The following is a 24,514-nucleotide window of genomic DNA, read 5'->3' as shown; positions in this document are numbered from 1 at the left end:
TTCTGGTGCCAACCGGGATGGGCGGGGGTTAAGCCTGGGGAGGGGCGGCGCAACACCTGTGGGCGTGACCGTGGAGACACCCGTCTCGACCAATCAGAGCCGGCGGCCGAACAGGTGCTCTCTGGCGTCACGGGCTGTGGAGGGGGGGGGTGGAGGAGCCGGCCGCCCCTCCGCCGCCGCCGCCGCCGGTGGCTTCGCGAGCTTCCCGCGTCCGCGCGATGTTTGGCCGGCGCTCCGGCGGCGATGGGGCTCGGCGCGCGGGGCTGCCAAGCGGGGCCGCCGGCAGCAGCAGCAGCAGCAGCAGCAGATCCGTCCCCGGCCCCCGCAGCAGCAACGGCCCGCTCCTCTCCAGCCCCCGCCGGGCGCCCGGCTCGCCTTGAGAGCGCCGGGCTGCGCAGGCGGCGGCGGCTCCAGCGGGCGTAGGCGGCCGCTGCCCTTGCGCGCCTCCCCGGAGGAGGCGGCGGCGGCGGAGGAGGAGGACCGGGAGCCGGGAGGAGAGGCCAGCGGCCCGAGGGCGGCCCGCTGCGGGCTCCGGGCTCCCTCCTCCTCCTCGGCCGCCGTTGCCGCGCCTGGAGTGGCCCGGGGCCCGGCCATGTCCGCCTTCTGCTTGGCGGGACCCCTTTCAGCACCTGCCGAGCTGGACAGCGCCTGCCGCATGGAGCGCCCGGGAAGCGCCGCGCCGGCCCCGCCGCCCACGACGGCCGGGCAAGAGACAGGCGGGCCGGCTGCGCTTCTTCCGGCGGCGGCGGCGGCGGCGGCGGCGGCCTCCCCGTCGGTGGGCGGCGAGCTGGAGCTGGCGCTGGAGGAGGAGCTGGCCCTGCTGGCCTCGGCCGGGGAAGGGCCCAGGGAGGCCGAGGCGCAGGACCCGGCGGCGTTGCCGCCAGCCGAGCCGGAGCTGCTGTCGCTGATGAGGCAGAAGGAGAAGGACCTGGTGCTGGCCGCCCGGCTGGGCAAAGCCTTGCTGGAGCGCAATCAGGACCTGAGCCGCCAGTACGAGCGCATGTACAAGGAGCTGACCGAGAAGCTGGAGGTGAGGCTGGCAGGCCGGGGCGGTGACTCAGGACTCGGCAGCTGGGGAGGACTGGCCGGCCTTCCCCTCGTGAGAAGCCCGAGGGGAGGGGCCGGAGGGGTCCCCCCTGACCATGTGCAGAGCGCATCTCTCCGGGGTCGAGGGCGCCCCTGCCCGGAGCGAGCAGCCCTTCCCCGTGGGCTTGGGACTACAGCTCCCAGCATTCGTAGCCATGTTTCACAGGGAGCGGCTGGGAGGGGGCCATGGGACATGGTGTCCAGAGCACCAGGCTGGGGAAAGCTGCGGAGGATGGACACACCTTGGAACGCCTTGATTTAGGGGGGAAAGAGGCCGGGCAGGGAGAGGGTGGGATTCCGCTTCATCTAAGCAGAGCTTTAGAAACAAGCCGAAGGTTTGGGGGCCCGGCAAACCAGGATTGATTGAATGTCACGTGGAGGAAAGCCAGAGGAAGAAGGAAATACGTTGGGGAGTAGTCGTGGCCCATGGGGGGTGCTCCAGTTCTTCTCAGGTGTGTCAAGAGCACAATTCCTCCAGGCCCAAGCTGGTTGGGAATGATGGGAGTTGCAATTGTTTCATCTGGGGTGGGGTGGGAAATGCCAGACTATTTAAGGTGACGGGGGTTACATAAATAGGCCCACATCTCCCCTTAAGCCTGTATTTACCCAACTGTTACTCAGGGGTAAACCGAATCCACTTTCCTGGATTTGCAGAAGGTATTAAACGAGGCGAAAACAAGATTGGGTGATGTCTGCAAACCAGGCCTTTTTGGTAAACCACAAAATGTTGGTTAGCTTAGGGGAGGGAGCAGGGTTTCCCGCAGATTAAATGAACGCAGTCCTAGTGTGTCATTATCCTGGGTTCTCAGCCGAGGGAGTTGTGCACACCTGACACCCAGCCACAAACAAACACAAACCCCGTTTCACCCTTGGGTGAACTTGATTGTTGAATTGTTGAGCTCATGTGACCTGTTGGATTCAGTAAAGCAGAAACAGGACTTTCTCCATCAATTGTGGATCAATACTGGTTTCTCCTCCTGGGCATTAAGCATTTTGGGCTTGGCTGGACTTTCTTCTTGGCCTGTTGGATCCCAAGTCAACGTCTGATATTTTGGGGACCCCTCCTCCCCATTGAAGTCCTCAGTCCATGTGATATAGACCAGGGGTCTTCAAACTTGGCCCTTTTATGACTTCTGGACTTCAACTCCCAGACTTCCTCAGCCAGGCACGTGTGCCTGGCTGAGGAATTCTGGGAGTTGAAGACCACAAGTCATCAAAGGGCCATGTCTGAAGACCCCTGATATAGACTGTCAATGCTGATCAGCAACAGCTCTGCGATATTGCAGGCTGAAGCGTCAACAACCCTGTTCAAATATGCTAAAAATTCAAATTTCAACCCTTCTGGAAATAATACAGAAGCAATACAGATTTCACTGATTACCAGTTGCCTGAAAATATTTTATTTTTAAGACTTATAAAGCTGCCCAACTCAAACAGTGCAGCTCTAGGTGGGAAGCTGGGCAATTAAAACTGGACTTAGCTGGATTAAGCAAGGGATTCTATTCATAGAATCCACAGCTTACACTAAGCTTCGGTATGTTGTGTAGTGAGTTAATATTATGTGTGAACCCAGCCCTAATGAGATCTAAACCATGATGGATGGCTTATCGTTGTGACTTAGGCCAGTTTGGGTTGTTGAGATCTGAGTTGAACAAACTTACTACAAGGTGAACACAGCAAAGTTTTCATAGTTAAGTAGGACTGTTGTCCATTGAGTACTAGGGATTTGACCACAACTATTCTGTAACCAGTTTACAGTCTTTGATAACTGTACTATTTAGATCTGTTCCTATCTAGAGCTTACTACAAGATGAACCCAGCAAAGCTTTCGTAGTTTAGTAGGACTCTTCTTTAGCCTACCATCCCTGGTACTAGCAAGTGCCAACTAGACATCCAATGAAAAATTGTATTGATTTATTACATTTTTATGCCCCTCCATCTCCCCTGCAAGATGACTTTGGGCAGCTTGCAAGTTATAAAACAGGTAAAAATAATGAAAACATGAACAAATTAAAACCATATCAATTAAAAACCTGTACTGAAACCAAGAGAGCTATGAGATGGACAGGATGAGGAGGAGTTCTTCTTACTCCCTCAGCACCCCCCAGTTGTGAGCCACCCCCTCAGGACCCCAGGCCAAATAAAAAAGTTTGGAAGCACCAGAGGTTTGGGAGCACGGACGTTGAGAGGAATCTAGGTATCTTATTGGATCACGGCTTAAGGATGAGCCAGCCATGTGCTGCAGCTGCCAAAAAAACCCAACACAGTCCTAGGCTGCATCAACAGAGGGATAGTTCCAAGATCACGAGAAGGGCTGACACCACTTTACAAGGCCTTGGCAAGGCCAAAATGTGGAATACTACATCCAGTTTTGGTCACCATGATACAAAACGGATGCCGACACCCTAGAAAGAGGGCAGAGAAGAGCAGCAAAAATGATGAGAAGTCTGGAAGTGAAACCGTATGCTGCACGTTTGAGAGAACTGAGTATGTGTCTAGTCTAGTCACAACTGCCTTGCTTCATAATAGAAATTTGTCAAATAGAGCTGCCCACATCTGCCCATAGCCGTCACTGAATACCTACACTGCGAAAGGGTTGATGGTAAGTAAGTAAAGGTTGCAGAAGACTGCAAACAGGCTGACACAAACAACTCCCAAATCACAACTATGTGTTGAGCAGCGTTGCACGTCCTCCATGCTGATTGATCGATCTGACTTCCTGTTCCGAGTTTTGCTGTTTGAGGGCCCTCAAGCCAGAACATTAAATTTCACAGATGCATGAATGCAACCGCTATGCAATGGTGTATGAATGACAGACACCTATATTCCCTCAAGTGTACTGCCGGGGAAGTCTACTTGATCCTTAAGAACAGAATAACAAAAAGAGAACTTGAAGGTCTTCTAGTCCAACCCCCTGCTCAAGCAGGAGATTTTATGCCATTCTGGACAAATGGCTGGGTCCGTTCTTCAAAACCTCCAGTGTTGAGTCAACCACAACTTCTGGAGAAAACCTGTCCCACTGGTTAATTGTTTTCACTGCCAGGAAATTCCTCCTTAGTTCTAGAGTGGTTCTCTCCTTGATTAGTTTCCATCCATGCACATCATAACAATTGCGCTCCTGTAGCCTATTACATCCATGTTTGGTTTTGTGCAATGTTTAATCCAAACCAGAGGATTTCAGGGCTCCCGGGAGACTATCCAGTCCAACCCTTTCTTAGCGAAGAAATGCCAAACAGAGTGTTCTTCAAAGATGAACCTACAGCTTTGCTATCCCTGAACACCGAGCTAGCTTCTTTCTGCCACCGATTGCCAAGCTTCTCTTCAAATTCAGTACTTTCCTCCAGGCTTGTTTTCTATCAGCCTAGCTAGCCTGTTTGTTCTGCTTGCAAATGCTCAAAATGTCCTTTATTCCCAAGACTCCCATCTGTCGATCTGAAGCTGGGTTCTTCTGCTTCCCCTCCTCTCTCTCTCTCACACACATACATTCTACCCGGTTTATATAAAATGGGCTTAATTTTTGCCTGCCTGGAACCCAATTTTGCTGCACTGAAGGCTCCATTCAAACATCCCTTGACCTCCAGCCGGAATGCTTTAGGAAAACAGGAAGCCGTTTGAGAAAATAACATTTCAGCATTCAAAAGCAACCAAGCGTTTTTTGTAAACAGCTTCTCTGCTGGTCTCTTTGAAAAGGCAGCCAGCGGGGTTTTCTGCACTTTTTTATGGCCTGGAACAAGCCCTCCAAACAGATCTGCAATTCAACCCAGCAACAGGCTGCCATGAAAATTAAGCCTCTGCCCTTAATTTTTTTTTTTTTAAAAAGCCCATTTTTAAAAACAAGGGTTTCCAGTTTATTTGCCCTTAAGGTTAAGAGAGGACCATCACATTCAAAAAAAGTCTATGTATATAGGTAGGTATGCGTGCATGTATCCCATCTTTTTTGTTTTTATAAATAACTCATTAGGGGAACATATCTAATTGATTTATTTTTATTAGACCTGTTTCTCTCTCTTGCCTTTATCATTTTGATAAGTAACTCAAGGCAGCAAATATAGATAATATTCCTTCCTCCTCATATTTTTTCCACCCATAACAATCCTATGGGGTGCTAGGGCTGAGAGAGAGAAGAATTGGCCCAAAGTCACCCGGCCAGTTTTTATGCCTAAGGGAGGACTAGAATTCGCTATCTCCTGGCGATTGTTTGGAGTCACGCAAAATGCTACCCCCAAAGCAAACAAACCTGGCATGCCAGTGCATCCTATGGAAAAGGAAGGAGATGCATGGAGAATAGAAATAATGTTTCTGCCTTCTCAAAAATGATCCTCTTTCCTTTGTTCACCTGTGGTGGGCGTTTGGTCCTGGTAACAATTTAGTAAATCTTGAAAAGCCTAGGAGAAGAGGAATAGTTAGAGTTGGAAGGGATCTTGGAGGTCCTCTAGTCTAACCATTATACTGTTCTGGACAAAGGGCTGTCCGGTCTCTTCTTAAAAACCTCCAGTGTTGGAGCGTCCACGACTTCTGGAGGCAAGCCATTCCACTGGTTAATTGTCCTCACATTCAGGAAATTTCTCCTGGATTCCAGGTTGCTTCTCTCCTTGATTGGTTTCCATCCGTTGCTTCTTTCTGGCCACCGTTCTTAAGCGAATCGCTGCAGTGGCTAATTTAGTCACACCGTTGTTAAGTGAATCTGGCTTTCCCGCTGACTTGGCTTGTCAAAAGGTCGCAAAAGGGTGACCCCAGGACGCTGCAACCGTCATAAATACGAGTCAGTTGCCAAGCATCTGAATTTTGATCACGCAACCCTGGGGATGTCTTATGGGTAAAAATGGTCATAAGTCGCTTCCTTCAACGCTGTTGTAACTTGAAACGGTCACCAAACAAATGGTTGTAAGTCCAGGACACACATACACACACAGTACAAGAGTGAAGGCTGGCTTCCGTGCCATGTGGCTCACGCCTTCCTTTCCCCTTTCCTGACGTAGCACCTGGAGCAAGAGAAACATGAGCTGCGGCGACGCTTCGAGAACAAGGAAGGCGAGTGGGAAGGCCGCGTCTCGGAGCTGGAGAGCGACGTCAAGCAGCTGCAGGACGAGCTGGAGAAGCAGCAGGTCCACCTCCGGGAAGCTGACCGGGAGAAGACGCGGGCGGTCCAGGAACTATCTGAACAGAACCAAAGACTCTTGGATCAGCTCAGCAAGGTGAGGGAGAGCCTCCGGCTGCGGGGAGGGGAAAGGAAGGCTGCTGTTGATGCGGTGGGCTCACTTGCAGGCGTTGAGGTACGGCATCTCTCCCTGAGGCCTTATGACGTGGAGGAGTCTGTACGGCAATCCTCAACTTACGACCACAATGGCTGTATCCAGGTATTAACCGGACCCAATGTCAGGGACAAGCCAGCAGAACAACGCAGAGAATGGGTCTAATAGGTGTCTTTATTGCTGATCGCCTGTATGACAAGAATCTCTCCAGACCAGGGGTCTTCAAACTTGGCCCTTTGATGACTTGTGGACTTCAACTCCCAGAATTCCTCAGCCAGGCATGCTGAGGAAGTCCACAAGTCATCAAAGGGCCAAGTTTGAAGACCCCTGCTCCAGACTGTCTGCCTTCTCTTGGGAATCAGCAGATACAGGGAGACTTACCACCACCATTGTCGGTTGTTGCAAATGGGGCAAGAGTTGTAAAGTGAGTTTTACTCCCTTTTACGCCCTTTTTGCCACTGTTGTTAAGTGAGCCACTGAGGTCATACCCTTCATAATACGGTTAAGTGGAATCTGGCTTCCCCCGTTGACTTTGCTTGTCAAAAAGTCCCTAACGGGGAGCCCCGGACATTGACACTCTCCTAAACACGAGTCAGTTGCCAAGTGGCTGAATTTTGATCCCGTGACCGTGGGGATGCAGTGCGAAAAACGGTCATAAGTCAGCTTTCTCAGTTCTGTTGTAACTCCAAACGGGTTATCAGGGCGTTGTCAGTTGTGGGCTCCCTATAAAACCAGTCCTAGACGTACGACTATTTATTTAGCAACCAGTCAAAGCTACCTAGAAAAATGGGATTTATGATCAGTCCTTGCACTTATGATTGTCAAGTGCCTCCCTCCGGTCACAAGACCATGATTTGGGCACTTGGCCTCCCTCGTGGTCACGTGATCACCCTCTGTCACCTTCCCAGGTAGCTTCTGCCCGTCAAAGTCAATGAGGAAGCTTGCAGAGAAGGTTGCAAGTCATGTTCATATGGTATCTTAATTAGCGTCCGAGTTCTTTGCTTAACAGCCATTGGGGGGGGGGAAGATGCAGTCACCCAGTGCCTCCCTTCATATCTGCCCTGATTAACAACGGATTTCCTGGTCCTTGTTGTGGTTGTAAGCCAAGTTGAGAAAAGAGCACTGGAAATTTGCTTGCTGTTTTGTTATGTATTCAGCTGTCTCCTGGAACTCTTTCTTAATGGTTTCTCACCTGTCCTACGATAAAAAATCTCCTTAGTTGCTGGGTTTTTCTGGTGCCAGCTTAATTGCTTCCAAGCCAGCTTGCCTGGTAGAAATGGATCTCAAAATGTTTTCACGGTACCCCTTAGGATTTTTACGCTTCTGTAGCCTTGGCTAATATCAGAAAACAGCCGGTGCCGCCGGTTTGAACCTGCAGAGTTAGCTCAAATGGCCCTGTAGCTCCAAAGCTAGCCTTGGAGGGAGTAAATTGGCACTGAAGCCAGCTCTTAAAGCTACTCCATTTTGTGTTTTTTTTTTCTCAGTTCCACACAGGGAGTCCTTGACTTACGACTTACGCTTAAAATTGCATGAAACTGGATATTTTTACAAAGAAAGGTTGGGGGATACGATGGTTTCTCACTAGAACCTTCAACATTACTTCGTTTCTCTAATCTCCTGCCAGGTTAGCGATGTGCTAGCAGCCTTGATGCTTAGTTATAATCCTGCAGCTGACCAGCACCACATATTGTATGTGCAGCTTCTTGGTTTAATCTGAGGTCCAGATGGACCTGCCAGCTTGTTCCTCTGCTAACAAGCTCGAATTTGAAGGGAGGGTCAAACTAGGGAGATTAAATGGTAGCAAATAAAGGCACAAATATCTTGAAGGACAGGAGAGCTGGTAGAACTTCCAAAGAGGTTGGCATCTCTTAAGCAAGGAGAACTCACTGCAACCCTTTGTGGATTTTCCTAGTTGTGTTTGTCGATATCAGTGTTTCTCAACCTTGGGGGGGGGGGTTAAGATGGGTGGACTTCCCCTTGCTATGCTGGCTGTGGAATTCTGGGAGTTGAAGTCCACCCATCTTAAAGTCATCAAGGTTGATGGAATGAGGTCTATTGTCCAGGCTCAGCAGTTGCCTTAAATGTAGCTGCCCCCAACCTGGGACCTGTATTAGGGATTCTAGGAGTTTTAAGAGCTGTGGTAGCTCGGTGCTTAGAATGCAGAATTGCGGACTAATTCTGCCCACTGCCAGCAGTTCGATCCTGAACAGGCTCAAGGTGGATTCAGCCTTCCATCCTTCCGAGGTGGGTAAAATGAGGACGCAGATTGTTGGAGGCAATAATGTTGACTCTGTAAACTATTTAGAGAGGACTGTAAAGCACCGTGAAGCAGTATATAGGTCTAAGTGCTATTGCTATTGTAATCCCAACACTTGTAGGGGACTCTGATAGGGAAAGCTGGTTTAGATGATCCTCACTCATCCAGTGGTGACTACCAGGATATGGTTCTTGACTGCTGAGAGTGGCCCACCGCTTTCTTCTGGATCTCCAGATCCTTCAGCAAACATACCTTGGTTCCTGATGGAGCAAGCTGGGATGACCCTAATGGAGAATTCCAACCAGCTCTGGTTCTGTTCACACAAACACTGAGGAGCACCACCACTTACTGGTCTTGGTAGTAAAACAAGTTCTATGCGCACTCAAAAGTCCATATTTTGGCTGTTTAGCACAGCAGACAGATGGAGGCGATGGTGGGAACGACATGCCTGCTTTCTTGCTGTGTGTTCTTGCCTTGAACTTTGAATCGTGTGTCTCCAGCTGTTTCCCTGGGCTTGCCTTTGTCTTACGGACTCGTCTTGGGAATTTGCCTTTACCTAGTGCAGAGATCCCCAACCTTTTGGGCACCAGGGACCGGTTCCGGGGAGAGAGATCTTTCCATGGACTGGAGAGTATGTGGTTTTGTGTGCTGCCTGTCTCTTGTGGATGTGGCTTTGCTTGTTTGTGCAGACCGGTTGCTGGCATGCCGTGGCCCGGTACCGGTCCAGGGACCGGAGGTTGGGGACCCCTGGCCTAGTGGACCAGACTTGCCTTTGCCTTGAGGACTAGCCTTGGCTTCATTTGAGTAGCCAATGTGGAACTCATTGGGGTTGAGCTGCTCCTGGCACAGGGAATGGCTGGGCAATACAATTAAGGCTCGGAAGCCTTAATAAAGACTCCTTATACCCTTGGGGTGCGTGTGTGTGTGCTTGAGTGAGTGAGTGGGATAGCCCATGCATTTACAACAGTTGTAGCTTCCCAGGGATATTTGCGACTTTCCCAGCTCTCTTCTGACAAACAAAATCAATGGAGGAATCCATTGATCCACTTAACAGTTGCATTCTTCCCACAACATCTGCAGCGAACCACTTAAAACATCCCTGGCCCCAAACAGGTATTAAATCAGGCGAGGCTCCCTTAACAAGCAGCTTGATTAGTAATTCCGATCCCAATTCTGGCTATAAATCAAGGAGTGCACGTATGCGTCCCTTCCCTCTTCCTCCCCTCCCTTCCCCAAGGCTGGCTAGATGACTTGCATCCTGTCTCCCACATTCGGCACATCAGAACTGCTCAGAAGATCGTGCCGGGCAGGCCAGCGTGCTCGGATTGATCTTCACCAGGGATGATCAATCTCCGACAACGTCAAGACCAGCCGCTGCTCAAAAGCCCTCCGTCACCAGTTGCTAGGCAACTGTATATCATTGTCTCCTGGGCAGCTGCTGTTGCCATGGTAACCCGATGGTGGTTCCTGGTTTTGAGGCTTTTTTGGGCTTCCCCCCCCTCCCCTTTCCACTGTACCATTACGGTGAGCCTGGGGATAATGAGGGAGACACGACAGTGAGACAGTGACGTCTGAAATGACTGGGAGTTATCTGGAAAGTCTTTCTTTCTATCCTGGGCGTCTTTCCTGATAATAAAACACAGCTGGGGGTATTGGCAGAACTTTGACCATCAAATAGTCTTCAAATGTCACCGACAGGGACCCCCGTTCTCCAAGATCCAAAGCCCGCAGAGAAATGACTCTGCAAAAATGCTAAGGCTGTCCCTGTCTCTTGGGTTAATAATATTTGAATGTTATACAGAATACAGATTTTTCCAAGTTGGAAGAACAGTTGGGAGGGACCTTGGAGGTCTTCCAGTCCAAACCCCTGCTCAAGCAGGAGACCCTACACCAGGGCTCTTCAAACGTGGCCCTTTGATGACTTGTGGACTTCAACTCCCAGAGTTTCTTTCTTTCTTTTCCTTCTTTCTTTTCCTTCCTTCCTTCCTTCCTTCCTTCCTTCTTTCTTTCTTTCTTTCTTTCTTTCTTTCTTTCTTTCTTTCTTTCTTTTCCTAGGCTACACTCTCTGGATTTCCTATTGATTTCTCATCCAAATATTAACTACATCCAACCCAATTTAGTTTTTCAACATCAGCCAAGGTTGGTTAGTGCTATTAGCAAATGGCAGGCATGGCTCCATTAAAGGTGAATGAAAATAATGGCGTCTTCTCACATTGCAGGCGTCGGAAGCAGAGCGAAAGCTCTCCACACAGGTTCATGTCCTCCAAGAGGACTTCAGGGAGAAGAGGTCATCCACCAACCAGCACATAGTACGGCTTGAGAGCCTTCAAGCAGAGGTGAGTCCTTGGTTGGGCAGTCTCGGGCAATTGTACTCTATGGTGACGGCGTCTCAATGGAAGGGAACTTCATTTCCCAGAATTCCAAGCCAGTCCTCCACAGTTCGGAGGCCTCCAGGTTGGAGAAGCTTTGTCTGAAGTTGCCTTTGAAAAGGGTCTAGCCCAGGGGTAGGCAACCTTGGCTCTTTGATGACTTGTGGACTTCAACTCCCAGAATTCCTGAGCCAGCATGGCTCAGCTTGGAAACCTCTCCCTTTCCCCTCAGCATGGCTGGCTCAGGAATTCTGGGAGTTGAAGTCCACCAGTCATAAAAGAGCCAAGGTTGCCTACCCCTGGGCTAGGACAACTCGCCATGGCCAACTCACCGTGGCCACCTCGCTAGGGCAATCCTGCCGTGGCTACTTCACCACGGCCATCTTGCTGCGGCCATCTCACCACAGTGAATGGGTGTTTTGGAACTGTCACCACAGACAATTCCACATGGGATAATTCAACACGATAAATGTTATCTGCCACTGTTTCTTCGACATCATCATCATCATCATCATCATTATTATTATTACCGAAAAAAGGAAATAATGTTGAAGAAACAATGGTGGATAACACTGTTGCGTCCCGTCACTTACAGTTTATTCCTTACACAGGGTTAAATATGAATTTGATTCACCATTTTTTTCATCCCGTTTCTGCCTTCAAAAAAGTTTTGAACAAAAAGCATGCGTTGAAATCCTCAAGACCATTATGGATATAAGTGTGGGAAGAATTCCCCTGTCGCTTAAAAAAGAGAGAATTTAGACTAGGGCAGTGAAGCTGGGAAATTTCTCAGAGTGCCTATATAATACTTGAATTGTCCATCAGAGGCCTTTCCAGATAAGACGAAGACTTTAGAGAAGATAGTTAAGATGTTTCCCTCCCTTCATGTCGATGGAGATCCTCAGTCCTCCAGGTCATAATTGTCCCAAAGATGCTTTTTCAGGAGGCAACTGGACGTCCTTGTTTTTCTTTGAAAACGTTTTGCTTCTCATCCAAGAAGCTTCTTCAGCTCCGACTGGATGGTGGGCAATGGAGTAGAAACCCTTCCATTCTCCACCATTCAGGTGGAACTGGAGAAGCTTCTTGGATGAGAAGCGAAACATCTTCAAAGAAAATCAAGAAGGTCCAGTTGCCTCTTCAAAAAAAGCATCTTTTGGTTCCCTCCCTTAAGTTTGCCAATTACTTGTTCCCCACTCCACATTTCCTTAACCCTAATTGTCCCGTTTTAACCTTCCTTCCTCCTTCCCCATCCTCCCCTTATTGGAGCAGCAAATCTTGGAAGTAAGTATGACTCTTTTCACAAGGTTTGAATTGCATGTCATCACATCCCACATTTGCATGGGTGTTTTCATCCTCTTCTGTGGCTGTCTGATTTCTCGGCTTCTTCGTGGGCTCTGTGTCTCACTGGTCTGCAAATGGGGTGCTGGTAGAGTCGTTCACGTGCAATGTACATGAAATACGCCTGCTGTCTCTAAAGCACGCCGTCTTTAAAAGCTCCTTTATCGTGCTCACTCACAAAACATCTTTGCCCGTTAGGATGCTTGATCAAGCCTGTGGGATCCATGACATTCGCCCTCCTGCATGGTCAGTGGGATGCTTTGAGGAAATTCCCACCAGCCTTTGCTCATGAAAATCCTTTGGAAGTTTTCGAAGTTTCTGGAGTTTTAGAATTTTAGGAGGGAGAAACGTATCCATGTAGAATAGCTAGTGTATGTGTGTGTGTGCGGGGTGGAAATCTGAGACTTTTCTTAGAAATCTCTACAGGCAGTCCTCAAGTTATGGTCATAAGGGGGCCTGGCCATTACAGTCATAATGGTGGGGGACTGAATTGGTTTGACGATTTTCTTGCAGTGAATTTAGAGATCATAAGTGCGAACCTCACATCTGTTAAACCAACATTAAGGAAACCGATTGCTCGCTATGGCGGAGCTTTGTCGAAAACCAGAAGTGGCCGCTCTCTCTGGATCGAAGGAAATGCTTTTTTTCCTTTAATTGAATCAGACTTGAGTCAGTTGGTTTGGAAGTCCCAATTCGAATCGCACCGCCAATTTTTTTCAAAACAGATTTTTCTCTTCTTTCAACCACCCAAGAGAGCCGCTAATTCCCCCTGGGCTTCTGCCTAATTGGTATCGAAAGATGTGCCTCACTTCATCAAGCCTCAGGAAGGATCATGTGGGAAATCTTTCTTAAATTCCCAAGGTGCCACGAGAGAAAATGCAACGTGGAAAACGGCAGGTCGCTTTTTTCAGTGCTGCTGTAACTTCAAACAGTCACTAAACAAGTGGTTATAAATCAGGGACTGCCTGCATTAGGAGCCTTATTCGAAGGTGCTGGCTGAGAACAGAATTCAAATTTTTAATGTCATGTCAGGTTCTTGAGTAAATACCATCTTGCAGTTGTTAATCTGTCTTATTTTTTTCCAGCTTTCTTCTTGTATTTCTTCTCTCTCTCTCTCTCTCTCTCTCTCTCTCTCTCTCTCTCTCCATCTGGGGGACTTTTGACTCCTTATCTCATGCCTGAGCTGAGAACAAATGTACACCTACAATATAATAATAATAATAATAATAATAATAATAATAATAATAATAATAATAATAATAATAAAGTTCAAAGGGATCTTAGAGGTCATCTAGTCCAATCCCCTGCTCAGGCAGGAAACCCTATGCCATTTCAGACAAATGGCTGTCCAGTCTCTTCTTAAAAATGTCCAGTTTTGGAGCACTCACCGCTTCTGGAGGCAGGTTGTTCCACTGATTAATTGTTCTGACTGTCAAGAAGTTTCTCCTTAGTTCTAGGTTGCCTCTCTCCTTGATCAGTTTCCATCCGTTGCTTCTTGTCCTGCCTTCAGGGGCTTTGGAGAATAGCTTCACTCCCTCTTCTTTGGGGCAGCCCCTGAGATATTGGAAAGCTGCCCTCATCCTTCTCTTCATTGACATACCCAATTCCAGCAACCGTTCCAATCTTACCTTAGACGTTAGAGAAGCAAGAAGTGGGGTAAGTTTGGGCTGCCCCCTTTCTCCAACCCCCTTTCTCTAACATTCCCGCTTATGTTTCTTGCTGGAAATGGTGGTGTCTTATCAAGGCAGAGGGAGAAGGGGAAAATTCTGCTTACCGGCTGGGCAAAAATGTTGCCTATGCTGCACAATATTGCAACAGCGGTTAAGCAACTTCAGTGTTTGGAATTTCTACAATCTGGCCCCGACCCTAACAAATAAGCACGTGGGTGTGTGAGCACACCCAGGTAGACAGAATCCTTCTGTGGGGGGGTTGTACATAGTTACATGTACATTCATATGTATACACACACACACACACACACACACACACACTTTTGCACACTTTCACATTCACATGCAGGCACACACATACACATGTACACATTCACACACACAACTATGTATATTTGTGTGTATTTATGTAGGTGCATGCGCACTCAAGAAAGCACACACGCATATTCCCACATACAGATTTATATACGGAGACACACACACAAAACTTCTGTAGTGCAACTACAATTCTATGCCTAATAGCTTTCCCCTCTTGGAAGAAGACAGGAGGGCTTCCACTGAGAAAACCTCTCTTGTAACTCTCAGAATCTCCCTGAGCAGGGGGTTGGACTAGAAGACCTCCAAGTTCCCTTCCTATTCTATTCTATTCTATTCTATTCTATTCTATTCTATTCTATTCTATTCTATTCTATTCTATTCTATTCTATTCTTCATCCTTCCTATTCTATTCTATTCTATTCTATTCTATTCTATTCTATTCTATTCTATTCTTCATCCTTCCTATTCTATTCTATTCTATTCTATTCTATTCTATTCTATTCTATTCTATTCTATTCTATTCTTCATCCTTCCTATTCTATTCTATTCTATTCTATTCTATTCTATTCTATTCTATTCTATTCTATTCTATTCTATTCTATTCTTCATCCTTCCTATTCTATTCTATTCTATTCTATTCTTCATCCTTCCTATTCTATTCTATTCTATTCTATTCTATTCTATTCTATTCTATTCTATTTTTCCATTCCATCTCTATTCTATTCTATTCTTCATCCTTCCTATTCTATTCTATTCTATTCTTCCCTTCCATCTCTATTCTATTCTATTCTATTCTATTCTATTCTATTCTATTCTATTCTATTCTATTCTATTCTATTCTTCCATTCCATCTCTATTCTATTCTATTCTATTCTATTCTATTCTATTCTATTCTATTCTATTCTATTCTATTCTATTCTATTCCATCTCTATTCTATTCTATTCTTCCATTCCATCTCTATTCTATTCTATTCTATTCTATTCTATTCTATTCTATTCTATTCTATTCTATTCTATTCCTATTCTTGCCCCCCAAGTCCACTTTGTCAGGACCAGCCTGGTCTTCTCAGCAATGTGAAGCCACAAATGATGGTCGCCTCAGAGGTTTCCACACACACACACACACACACACACACACACACACACACACACACACAGCCCTTGTGCAGGCTGAACACAACCACACAGGACCTTTCCCGGAGAGAGGGAGGGAGGCAACGGTTGGCCTTGTATTTGGGACTGATGGCGGAGGAGAACTGGGCAGGTGGGGGAGAAGAGCCCGGTGACCTTTGGTGGAACCCAAGTTCATCTTTTAATCCCTCGGGAATTCCAGAGAACGAACGGAGCGAGCGCCTGGCCTCCTTCCCTCCCTCTCCTTTGCTTGGCAACGCACATTCCAGCTTGCAAATTTAAATTCCTCCCACTCCGCAAGCCAGTTCCATAAAAAGGGGGGGTCAGTGGGGGGGGGGAGAGAGAGAGACCAGTCCTTCTCCCGTTCTCTTCCCACATTCCTCTGTCCGTCAGTGCCAGGCTGTGTCCACAGGTGTGGCTTCTTTCTGCCAAGTCTTTCTCTCCAGAGCCCTGGCGTCCCTCTCTTCTCCAGAGCAGAGGTGGGGGGGGGGCTTGCTTGGTCTTGATCTTGGGACCCCCTGCTTTTTTCAGATTAAGATGCTGAGGGATCGGAAGCAGGACCTGGAGCGCCGTCTCAGCGCCATGGTGGAGGAGAACAATCTGCTCCAGGGGACGGTGGAGGAACTTCAAGATCGTGTCATAATTTTGGAACGGCAAAGCCATGAAAAAGACACACAGGTAAGGAATGGAAGCAGGGGACCCAGAAAGAAGGAGGAGGAGGAGGAGGAGGAGGAGGAGAGGAAACCAAAGAGGGTTTTGCCTTGGGAATCTCAATAATTTTGGAGGTCCATCTGATCCTACAATGACACACAAGAAAAAGGGAGGAAGTAGGTTTGGGACACACGCAGAGTACTGTAAGTGTATTTTTTCCTCTGGTAACACTAAATAAACCAAAGTAAAGTAAAATTGTGGGTGCTCCATCACTGGAGCTTTCAAGAAGAGACTGGACAGCCGCTTGTCTGAAACAGTAATAGGGTCTCCTGCTCCAGCAGGGGGTTGGACTAGAAGACCTCCAAAGTCCCTTCCAATTCTTATTCTGTTCTGTTCTGTAGTATCTCTCCTCTTCCAATCCGTGAAAACCCACGAGATTTCTGGATCATTGCAAGTAATGCAAGCTGATCCTTCTAGATCCTGGATCTAAGGTCTTATGGATTTCCCTAGCTGGTTGGCAGTGTTTCCTTCGACTCAAGACCACAGAATTATCCTCTCCCCCTAAAACTAGGAGGGTCCATGCCAAGACCCCAGATTTGTTGTCAAACTAATTTTCCACCTGATAGAGTAGGTCGAAGTGTGTATATTGAAATTCACTAGGAGTAATCTTTAATTTGTATAGTATGACTTATTCAATGTAAGTTAAATTAAGTAAGACCGCACTGAGATTCTGTTCCCACCTGCTCCATTGTCCCGGCCCTTTTCCTGAGAAATTCCTTGGAGGACACCCTCAACAGCTATTCTAGGCCAAGCTGGGTTGTGTTTCAGTCACTGATGGACCTTGGTTAATTCTCTCTCTGGGCTAACTTTTCACCCTATCAGTTGCACCAGAGCCAGATGGAGCTTCAAGAGGTGAAACTGTCATATCGGCAGCTGCAGGTCAAGATGGAGGAGCTGAATGAGGAACGAAGCCTCCAAGACTTCAACTCCACCAGGATGTCTTTGCTGTCAGAGATCGAACAGAGCATGGAAGCAGAGGAGCTGGAACAAGAACGAGAACAGGTAGGACGCTGTGGGCTCCAGAAAACTTTGGAAGTTGCGCAACAGTTAGCAAATGGCTTGGGCTTCTAGGTGGTTCCTTCAACTGAATATTCTTAAGGTGGTCAGATTCCAACAGAAGAAGAAGAGGAAGAAGAAGGAAGACAAAGAAGGAGGAGGAGGAGGAGCCATCATGGTGCCATTGAAGCCCCACCCACGTGGTCTGAGCTTTGATTGTACTAAATTGTACTAAAAAAAGAAGTGTCACTAAATTCTTTCTTTCTTTCTTTCTTTCTTTCTTTCTTTCTTTCTTTCTTTCTTTCTTTCTTTCTTTCTTTCTTTCTTTCTTTCTTTCTTTCTTTCTTTCTTTCTTTCTTTCTTTCTCTGTTATCCCAGTTGAGGCTGCAGCTTTGGGAGGCCTATTGCCAAGTCCGCTACTTGTGCACCCACCTCCGAGGGAACGACAGTGCGGATTCTGCTGTCTCCACTGACTCTTCCATGGATGAGTCTTCCGAAACCTCGTCAGCCAAAGACGTGCCGGCCGGCAGCCTGCGGGCTGCGCTCAGCGAACTGAAGAGGCTGATCCAAAGCGTGATTGACGGCACGGATTGCCTGGTAAGTGGGGTTTTGGGGGGGGTTACCCCTCTCACCCAATTAATAACAGCAGCATTTAGGCTTGTAGGCTGCCCCCACCCCAAATCAAGCTATTCCTTATTAGGAAAGTGAACATTCTAGAGCTGTGGTAGTTAGAATGTAGAATTGCAAGGCTCACTCTGCCCACTGCCACGAGTTCGATCCTGACCGGCTCAAGCTTGACTCAGCCTTCCCTCCATCCGAGTCGGTAAAATGAGGACCCAGATTGTTAGGGTGTCAATATGCTTAGAGAAGGTGGTAAAAGCACTATGAAGTGATATATAAGTCTAAGTGCTATTGCTATTAGTCACTGGGTTCATATAATATAGCATGCCCAAACAGTGTATTGGCCTGGTTCACACAACACAGGAAGACTTCAGTGTCTCTTACTAACCACCTGATCCCCTTTTAAGAGCTTAATTGTAGGTAACCCTTGACTTACAGCCATTCATTTAGTGACGGCTTGAAGTTAGAACCGCACTGAAAAAAAGCGACTTAACGGCAATTTTTCTCACTTGCGAGCGTCCCCACAGCCAGGTGATGACAATTCAAAGGCTTGGCAAGTGGTTCCTGTTTATGACATTTTTTATTTTGCCAAGAGTGTAATTTTACTGACGGATCCATCTAAGGTACAGGAGAAGCAAAGCCAGTTCTAAGATTTTGGCGCAAAGCACAGCCTAGTAAAAACCCCTTTTCCTCCCCCCCCCCCAGTCCAACGATCCAGTTTAAGCACTTTATTTTAGGGAAACACCTTTCTGCACCTTTTGAAAGTTTTCAACTTCTGACTTAGGGGTTGTGGGAGGCTTTCTCAGGCTGGGTAAATTCCTTTCCTCCCTCCCAGCTCCCCAGCATTCCAATCATAACCATTCCCCCCCCCTTCGCTTCTTGGTCAAGTTGTGCGCAGGAAGATGCACCTCTTGAGTCAACCTCAACAAAACCTCCAATATCCCCGGGTAAAAGACTTCTATATCCTTTTTTTTCAGGGTTCTCGGCGAAGTGACGACGATGCTTTGGAAGAACAAATCAAGCAAACGAGTGAAGATTCGAGAGCCCTGAGGGAGTTAATGGAAGGCGAGCGGGGGAAACTGAGGCAGAGTCTGGAAGAGCTACAGCAGCTTCACAGCCAGGCAAGCCAGGATGGGGCAAGAATATTCCTTCGTTGCTCTTTTTAAGTTCTTCCTCTGTTAGAGAGATAGTGAGTCGACTGATAAATAGATACGTAAGTATATAAATAAAAATCACTCGCCACCGTGAAACCCCAGATTATTTTTAAAAGAATAAAGAGATAACGAACCCAGCCACTAATAGGCAGCATCAAGATTCTCCCCAATTTTACCTGGCGCAGGTGGTCCTAAATACAATCCGGAACTGAGCCCCGAAGGGCTTTACAGGTGATAAACAGCACTTTGGATTGTACCAGGAAACCAACAATTACGTTGCTGACTTGACTTCCACCTGTCAGTCAAACCACCCACTCTGCACCAGCTGAAAAATTTGAATAGTCTTCAAGGGCAGCCCCGAGTAAACTGGGCTGCGTAGTCTAGCCACTATCTGGATGAATGGCTGGAACATCGATCACCCAAGCCAGAAGCATCTAAGGCACCAGCTAAAGATGGACAAAGGTCTTCCTAGGCCAGGGCCTCCATTTGTAGTTCGAGCAGGAGCCACCGGCTCCTTTAGGTGGGACACAACCTCAACCGAAGATCAACGCAACGCAACACAGGCAACCGACACAACCTCAGCCAAAGCCAAAACTGCAGCATCTAAGGAACCAGATGCTTTTTGAACAAGCAGCTTCTCCCTTCACAGAGATTTTTTTTTTCCCGGAGTTTTAACTGTGGCACAGATCAGCTGGTCTTCCTTGATTCGCGAAGTCCTGCTCTGGACACCTCTAGATCAAAGGGATCTGTTCTTTGGCCTTGGTGTTAAACCCACAACCGCAGCCTCACCTTGAATTCCTCCCCCTTTTGCCTTCTCAGGTGACTCTGTTGAGCGTAGAAATGACGTCGCTGAAAGAGGAAAGAGACCGACTCCGGGGATCGGCAGAAGATAAGGAGATGAGTGAGCAGCTCTTGAAGGCTATCAGAGATCGAGATGAAGCAATCTCCAAGTAAGCCGATAGCTCAGTGGTTCTCAACCTGTGGGTCGGGACCCCATTTGGGGTCGAATGACCATTTCACGGGGGTCGCCAAACCACGCTGTCCTCCATTTTTTTCCCTTTTCCCTAGCTGTCCTACTCCCTCTTATTGGTGGCCACACCCACTTGGGGGTCACCACAACATGGGGAACTGTATTATGGGGTCACGGCATTAGAAAGGTTGAGAACCACTGCGATAGCTTGTTGGGGGACAGAATGGGCATTGGGAAGAGGTTGAGGATGTCCAACCTATCGAAGAGAAGGATTGGGGGGGGGGATATGATAATTGTCTTCCAATATCTGAGGGGGGAGGTCTCACAAAGAAGAGGGGATCGACCTATTTTCTAAAAGACCTGAAGGCTGGGCAAGAAGCAACGGGGGGAAGCTTGTCAAAGAGAGATCTAACCTAGAAATAAAGAGAAATTTTCTGGAAGTTTTCAAAAATAGACTGGACAGCTCTTTGTTGGGAACGGTATAAAGTCTCCTGTCTTGAACAGGTGGGTGGACTAGAAGACCTCGGAAGTCACTTGCCGCCCTATGATTCTATCTTCTCTCTCTACCCCCTCCCTCTCCCTCCCTTTCCCTCCTCCTCTCTCTCCCTCCCTTTTCCTTTCCCTCCTTCTCTCTCTCCCTCTCTCCCCCTCTCCCTCTCTCCTTCTCTCTCCCTCCCTCTCCCTTTCACTTCCTCTCTCCTTTTCTCTCTCCTTCCCCCTTTCCCTCCTCTCTCTCCTTCCCTCCTTCCTTCCTTCTCTTTTTATTCCTTTTCTGTTCCTCTGATGATGGACCCATAGCACAGGTGTGATTGTTATCAGCCAAAAGTGTCTGGTGTGTGTGGGGGGGGGAGAGTCCCAATGGCTACTTCGTTGCTGCCCCCTCTTGTCTGATCAGAGAACATTTGTTGGCTATTCACTGCCAGAAAAACAGGAAGCTTCTGGTATTTTAGGCTGTGTGTAGGTTACTGACTCTTCGGTATCCATGGAAACTGGCTACTTAGGAAGTCCAATCTTTAATATTCATTCTGGGAGGGGGATTTTTTAAATGAGTTTTTCTTTTTTTTCTTTTGCAATGCAAAGATATTTGCAATGGAGATTGTGTTCTGTCAGTCCCGGCTGCGTAGGCAGAGGAGATTTTTTTTTTTTTTTAATCAGACTCTCATGAATGACCACGGTTGCTTGGTAGGACAGCCCCCTGGATCAGCTTTCCCAAGCCTGGTACTCATGAGGTGGGACTGCAGTTCCCATATTGCCCAGCCGGACACCTAAACCAGGCTTGAATTGTGACAGGAAGAGAGGAAAGGATTGCCAGAAAACCAAAATGTCTCTCAATCGCTGCGTGGCTGTTTGTTGTGCTTTTCAGGAAGAACGCTGTCGAGATGGAGCTGGCCAAATGCAGAATGGATATGATGTCCTTGAACAGCCAGCTGTTGGATGCCATTCAACAGAAGCTTAACCTTTCGCAGCAGCTGGAAGCCTGGCAGGTAGGAGGAAGAGGAAGTCAGGCTCAGGCCGACGTAACCCATAGAGTTCTTCTTGTGGGTAGTGCCACATGGGCTTGATAGCTAAAGGCCTCCCTTGCCAGGAGACTGGAAGTAGAGGGAACCAGGGCGAACGTCTCAAAAGTATCTTTTTCTCCACCATTTTTCTCCACCATGGTTTCTTCTCTTTGATCCAGTCCGACTATAAGTCAGGACAGGAAAAAATGGTTTCAGATTGGAAAAGGAAAGGGATGTCTTGCTCCTCTTACTTCCAAGCTTTTGTTAGATCCATGGTAAGCTGGGTTTCATGAAACCTTTGAGACTCTCCGAGGGAGGAGAGACAGTCCAACCCTCTTCCCCTTTGGTGGAACTCAGCTTGGGACACTTGAGGGGAAAAAGCCCCTAAAGAGGGCTTCTGAAGGAGGAAAAGCTGGCTTGGATGGTGGCTTGACAGCCCTCCAAAAGGTCACCTGCCAACTGGCAGAGATTCAGCTCCAGCAGGACCAGATGGGGTCCTTGTTTCTCCAGGGTTGAATGGCGCAGTAGATGAATTTGTGGACGATACACATGAATGTGTATCGTCCACAAATTCATCTACTGCGCCATTCATGGGAGGTGGGAGGAGGACGACAACTGTTGGGCACTTGGTGCTCTCTGACATGGCTTGTTCCATTAGCCAACTAGGTAACACCATCAATGCTAGAAGGGAGTGGGGTTCGCAGGGAAGAGGAGGAGGAGGAGCAGGAGGAGGAAGAGGAGGGGGAGAAGAACAAGAAGAAGAAGAGGAGGAGGAGGACTGTTGGGTGCTTGGTGCTCTCTGAGCTGACTTGTTTTCTTGCAGACGTTTCATTACCCAAGTAGGTAACATCATCAGTGCTAGAAGGGAGTGGGGTTTGCAGGAAAGAGGAGGAAGAGGAGGAGGAAGAAGAAGAAGAGGAGGAGGAGGAGGAGGAGGAGGAGGAGGAGGAGGAGGAGGAGGAGGAGAGTTCAGTAGAGGTGGGCTCTTCTTGAAGTCCTTGTTCCTGGGGGTGACGACCTGCAGAACTGACCTTCAAAGGATATCAGCAGCCCAGTTCCTCCTCTCCTAGTGTCCCTCCCTTCCAGCCAGCAGATCCCAAGAGGCTTTCCCTACAACGCAATCTCCTCCCTTCCCTTATAAGGCTTGAAGCTGAGCCCTTGGGACTGGGGGCCGCTTTCTAGACTCTGAGGTGGCCCCCTCAAACTCTGCTTGGCCTTGTGCAAATCCCCCCTTGAATGCACAAGGGGGGGGGCATCACAAGTGGGCCTTCCTGTCTCCGTGTCCCGCAGCTCTCCTGGTTGAACGTGTTCTCCTCTCCTCCTTGAAGTCATTTCTCTCTCTCTCTTCTCTTTCCAGTTTGCTTCTTCAGGCCTTTTCACTATTTGGCTTCTCTGGTTTCTGATCTAGTGGCCTTTATCACTTCCCGTAACAACAGCTTTAGTCGTACACCCCTCCTGCCTTTAAGGTGAGCGCCCCCCCCCCGCTTCTTCCCTTTCCCATGTCATACCTCCTGTCCCATCCCACCCGGCTACCGCTTCATCCTTTTGGGGGCAGAATCTGGCAAGGTTTAGAACGGGCAGGCAACTAGGTGACTTTACGACTTGTGGACTTCAACTCCCAGAATTCATGCTGGCCCAGGAATTCTGGGAGTTGAGGCCCACAGGTCATAAAATCGCCTAGTTGCCCACTGCTGGTTTAGACCATAGACCATAGAATCATTGGACAGGAAGGGGCTTCAAGAGGTCTTCTAGTTCAGGGATAGGCAACCTTGGCTCTTTGATGACTGGTGGACTTCAACTCCCAGAATTCCTGAGCCAGCCATGCTGAGGGGAAAGGGCGAGGTTTCCAAGCTGAGCCATGCTGGCTCAGGAATTTTGGGAGTTGAAGTCCACGAGTCATCAAAGAGCCAAGGTTGCCTACCCCTGTTCTAGTTCAACAACCCTGCTCAAGGCAGGAGACCTGGAGACCTCCTAGTCAAATTATTCTCTTCAGAAACTATTGGGGATGCTGTGATGTTGCTACAAGGGGCATCGCCGTGATTTCAGAGTGGGGGAGGTGGAAAAACCCTCCCCCTGCCCACTTCAAAACCACCCCTTGCGTAGAAAATGGGTCATAAATTGCACAGCAAGAAGTTGGCCACTGAGACGCCGAATTTCGGAAACACGGTGTCGAGGTAGATACCGTCTGCGGGAAGGTAGGTAGCTAACCTCCGTTTTGAAAGGGAAGGAAGGCAAGTGTCCTACATAAACTATGGGTGTCTCGTCCGTGTTGAAAGGTATGAACAACTTATTGTCCAGGTATCTTTCGCAGTCGGGTCCTCATCTGAAAAAAAGCGTCTTTGTCACTTTGCTGGCCTGCCTCTTGTTTAACAGAAGGAAATATTTGTGGAGTCCTTGGTGTTCTCCGAGCTGGTTTGTTGGCTTTGCAGACATTTCATTACCCAACTAAATAACATCATCAATGTTGCTGGACAACACGGGGTTTGCTCTGTCTATAAACAGCACTTGCTCTGCCAGTGCTTGTGAAGGTGGGGTTTTTCTCCTTGGTAGTTCTTTAATTAGGGAATTATTTTCTGCTTGATTGTTTGTCTGGGATTAATCTCCGTTTCTCTACTGGCTACTGGAGAGAACGTGTTTTGGTCTTTTAGTTTTCTCCTTTGTTGTCTCTTTTGAATGATGTGTAAATATGGTTTACCCCTATGGGTCTGTGGATGGCTGATTTGTCTGAATGCCGAAGCTCTCCATGAATTCTGCAGTGTTCTTGATAGGGCCACGGCCCGAGGGTTGTGGAGCCCTGTTCTCTCTCGCTCCTTCCATCATCACTGTCTTCTCCTGAATAGCTTTTCTCTTCCTGGCTGTAGGATGACATGCAGAGGCTCATCGACCAGCAGCTGATGGACAGACATCCTAAGGAATGGAGCCAGATAATGATGTGCAACTTCACCAGCAGCAGCAGCCACGGAGCCAAGCGTCGCGCCCGGCTTTCGCCTTTGCTGAGGCTCCAGCAGCAGGGCTCCGAGCTGGTTGGGGCCGAAGGGAACCGCCTGTTTTCTTTTTTCAAGAAAAATTAATCGGAAGGGAGCAGTCCTCGTTTCCCCCTATTCCTGTTGGGTGGGTGATGGGGTATGTGTGTGTGTCAGGA

At 48.2% G+C, this 24,514-nt stretch overlaps 1 protein-coding gene across 4 annotated transcripts; it reads left to right on the top strand.

Moving 5' to 3' along the window:
* The first annotated feature begins 131 nt into the window (after positions 1-131).
* BICDL1 (BICD family like cargo adaptor 1) lies at positions 132-24,450 on the top strand. 4 transcript variants are annotated; one of them, XR_005555375.1, is made up of 12 exons: positions 133-1,030; positions 6,066-6,281; positions 10,815-10,931; positions 12,234-12,245; positions 15,953-16,099; positions 16,955-17,134; positions 17,507-17,725; positions 18,727-18,870; positions 19,723-19,853; positions 21,237-21,357; positions 22,730-22,838; positions 24,234-24,351. XR_005555375.1 is itself a non-coding variant. In XM_039332549.1 (11 exons), the coding sequence occupies exons 1-11, from the start codon at positions 593-595 to the stop codon at positions 24,441-24,443; spliced, it is 1,923 nt and encodes a 640-aa protein (XP_039188483.1). In that variant the 5' UTR covers positions 132-592; the 3' UTR covers positions 24,444-24,450. The 4 variants fall into 4 exon arrangements, 3 of the variants coding, with proteins under 3 accessions (XP_039188483.1, XP_039188481.1, XP_039188482.1); XM_039332549.1 differs by lacking the exon at positions 22,730-22,838 and having other exon boundaries at positions 132-1,030; positions 17,519-17,725; positions 24,234-24,450; XM_039332547.1 differs by lacking the exon at positions 22,730-22,838 and having other exon boundaries at positions 136-1,030; positions 24,234-24,450.
* Positions 24,451-24,514: the final 64 nt, after the last annotated feature.

The sequence above is a fragment of the Crotalus tigris genome, unplaced genomic scaffold (genome assembly GCF_016545835.1).
Source record: "Crotalus tigris isolate CLP2741 ecotype Arizona unplaced genomic scaffold, ASM1654583v1 scf7180000024461.5605484, whole genome shotgun sequence".
Classification (NCBI taxonomy): Eukaryota; Metazoa; Chordata; class Lepidosauria; order Squamata; family Viperidae; genus Crotalus; species Crotalus tigris.
This window is presented reverse-complemented; position numbering and strand designations above follow the sequence as displayed.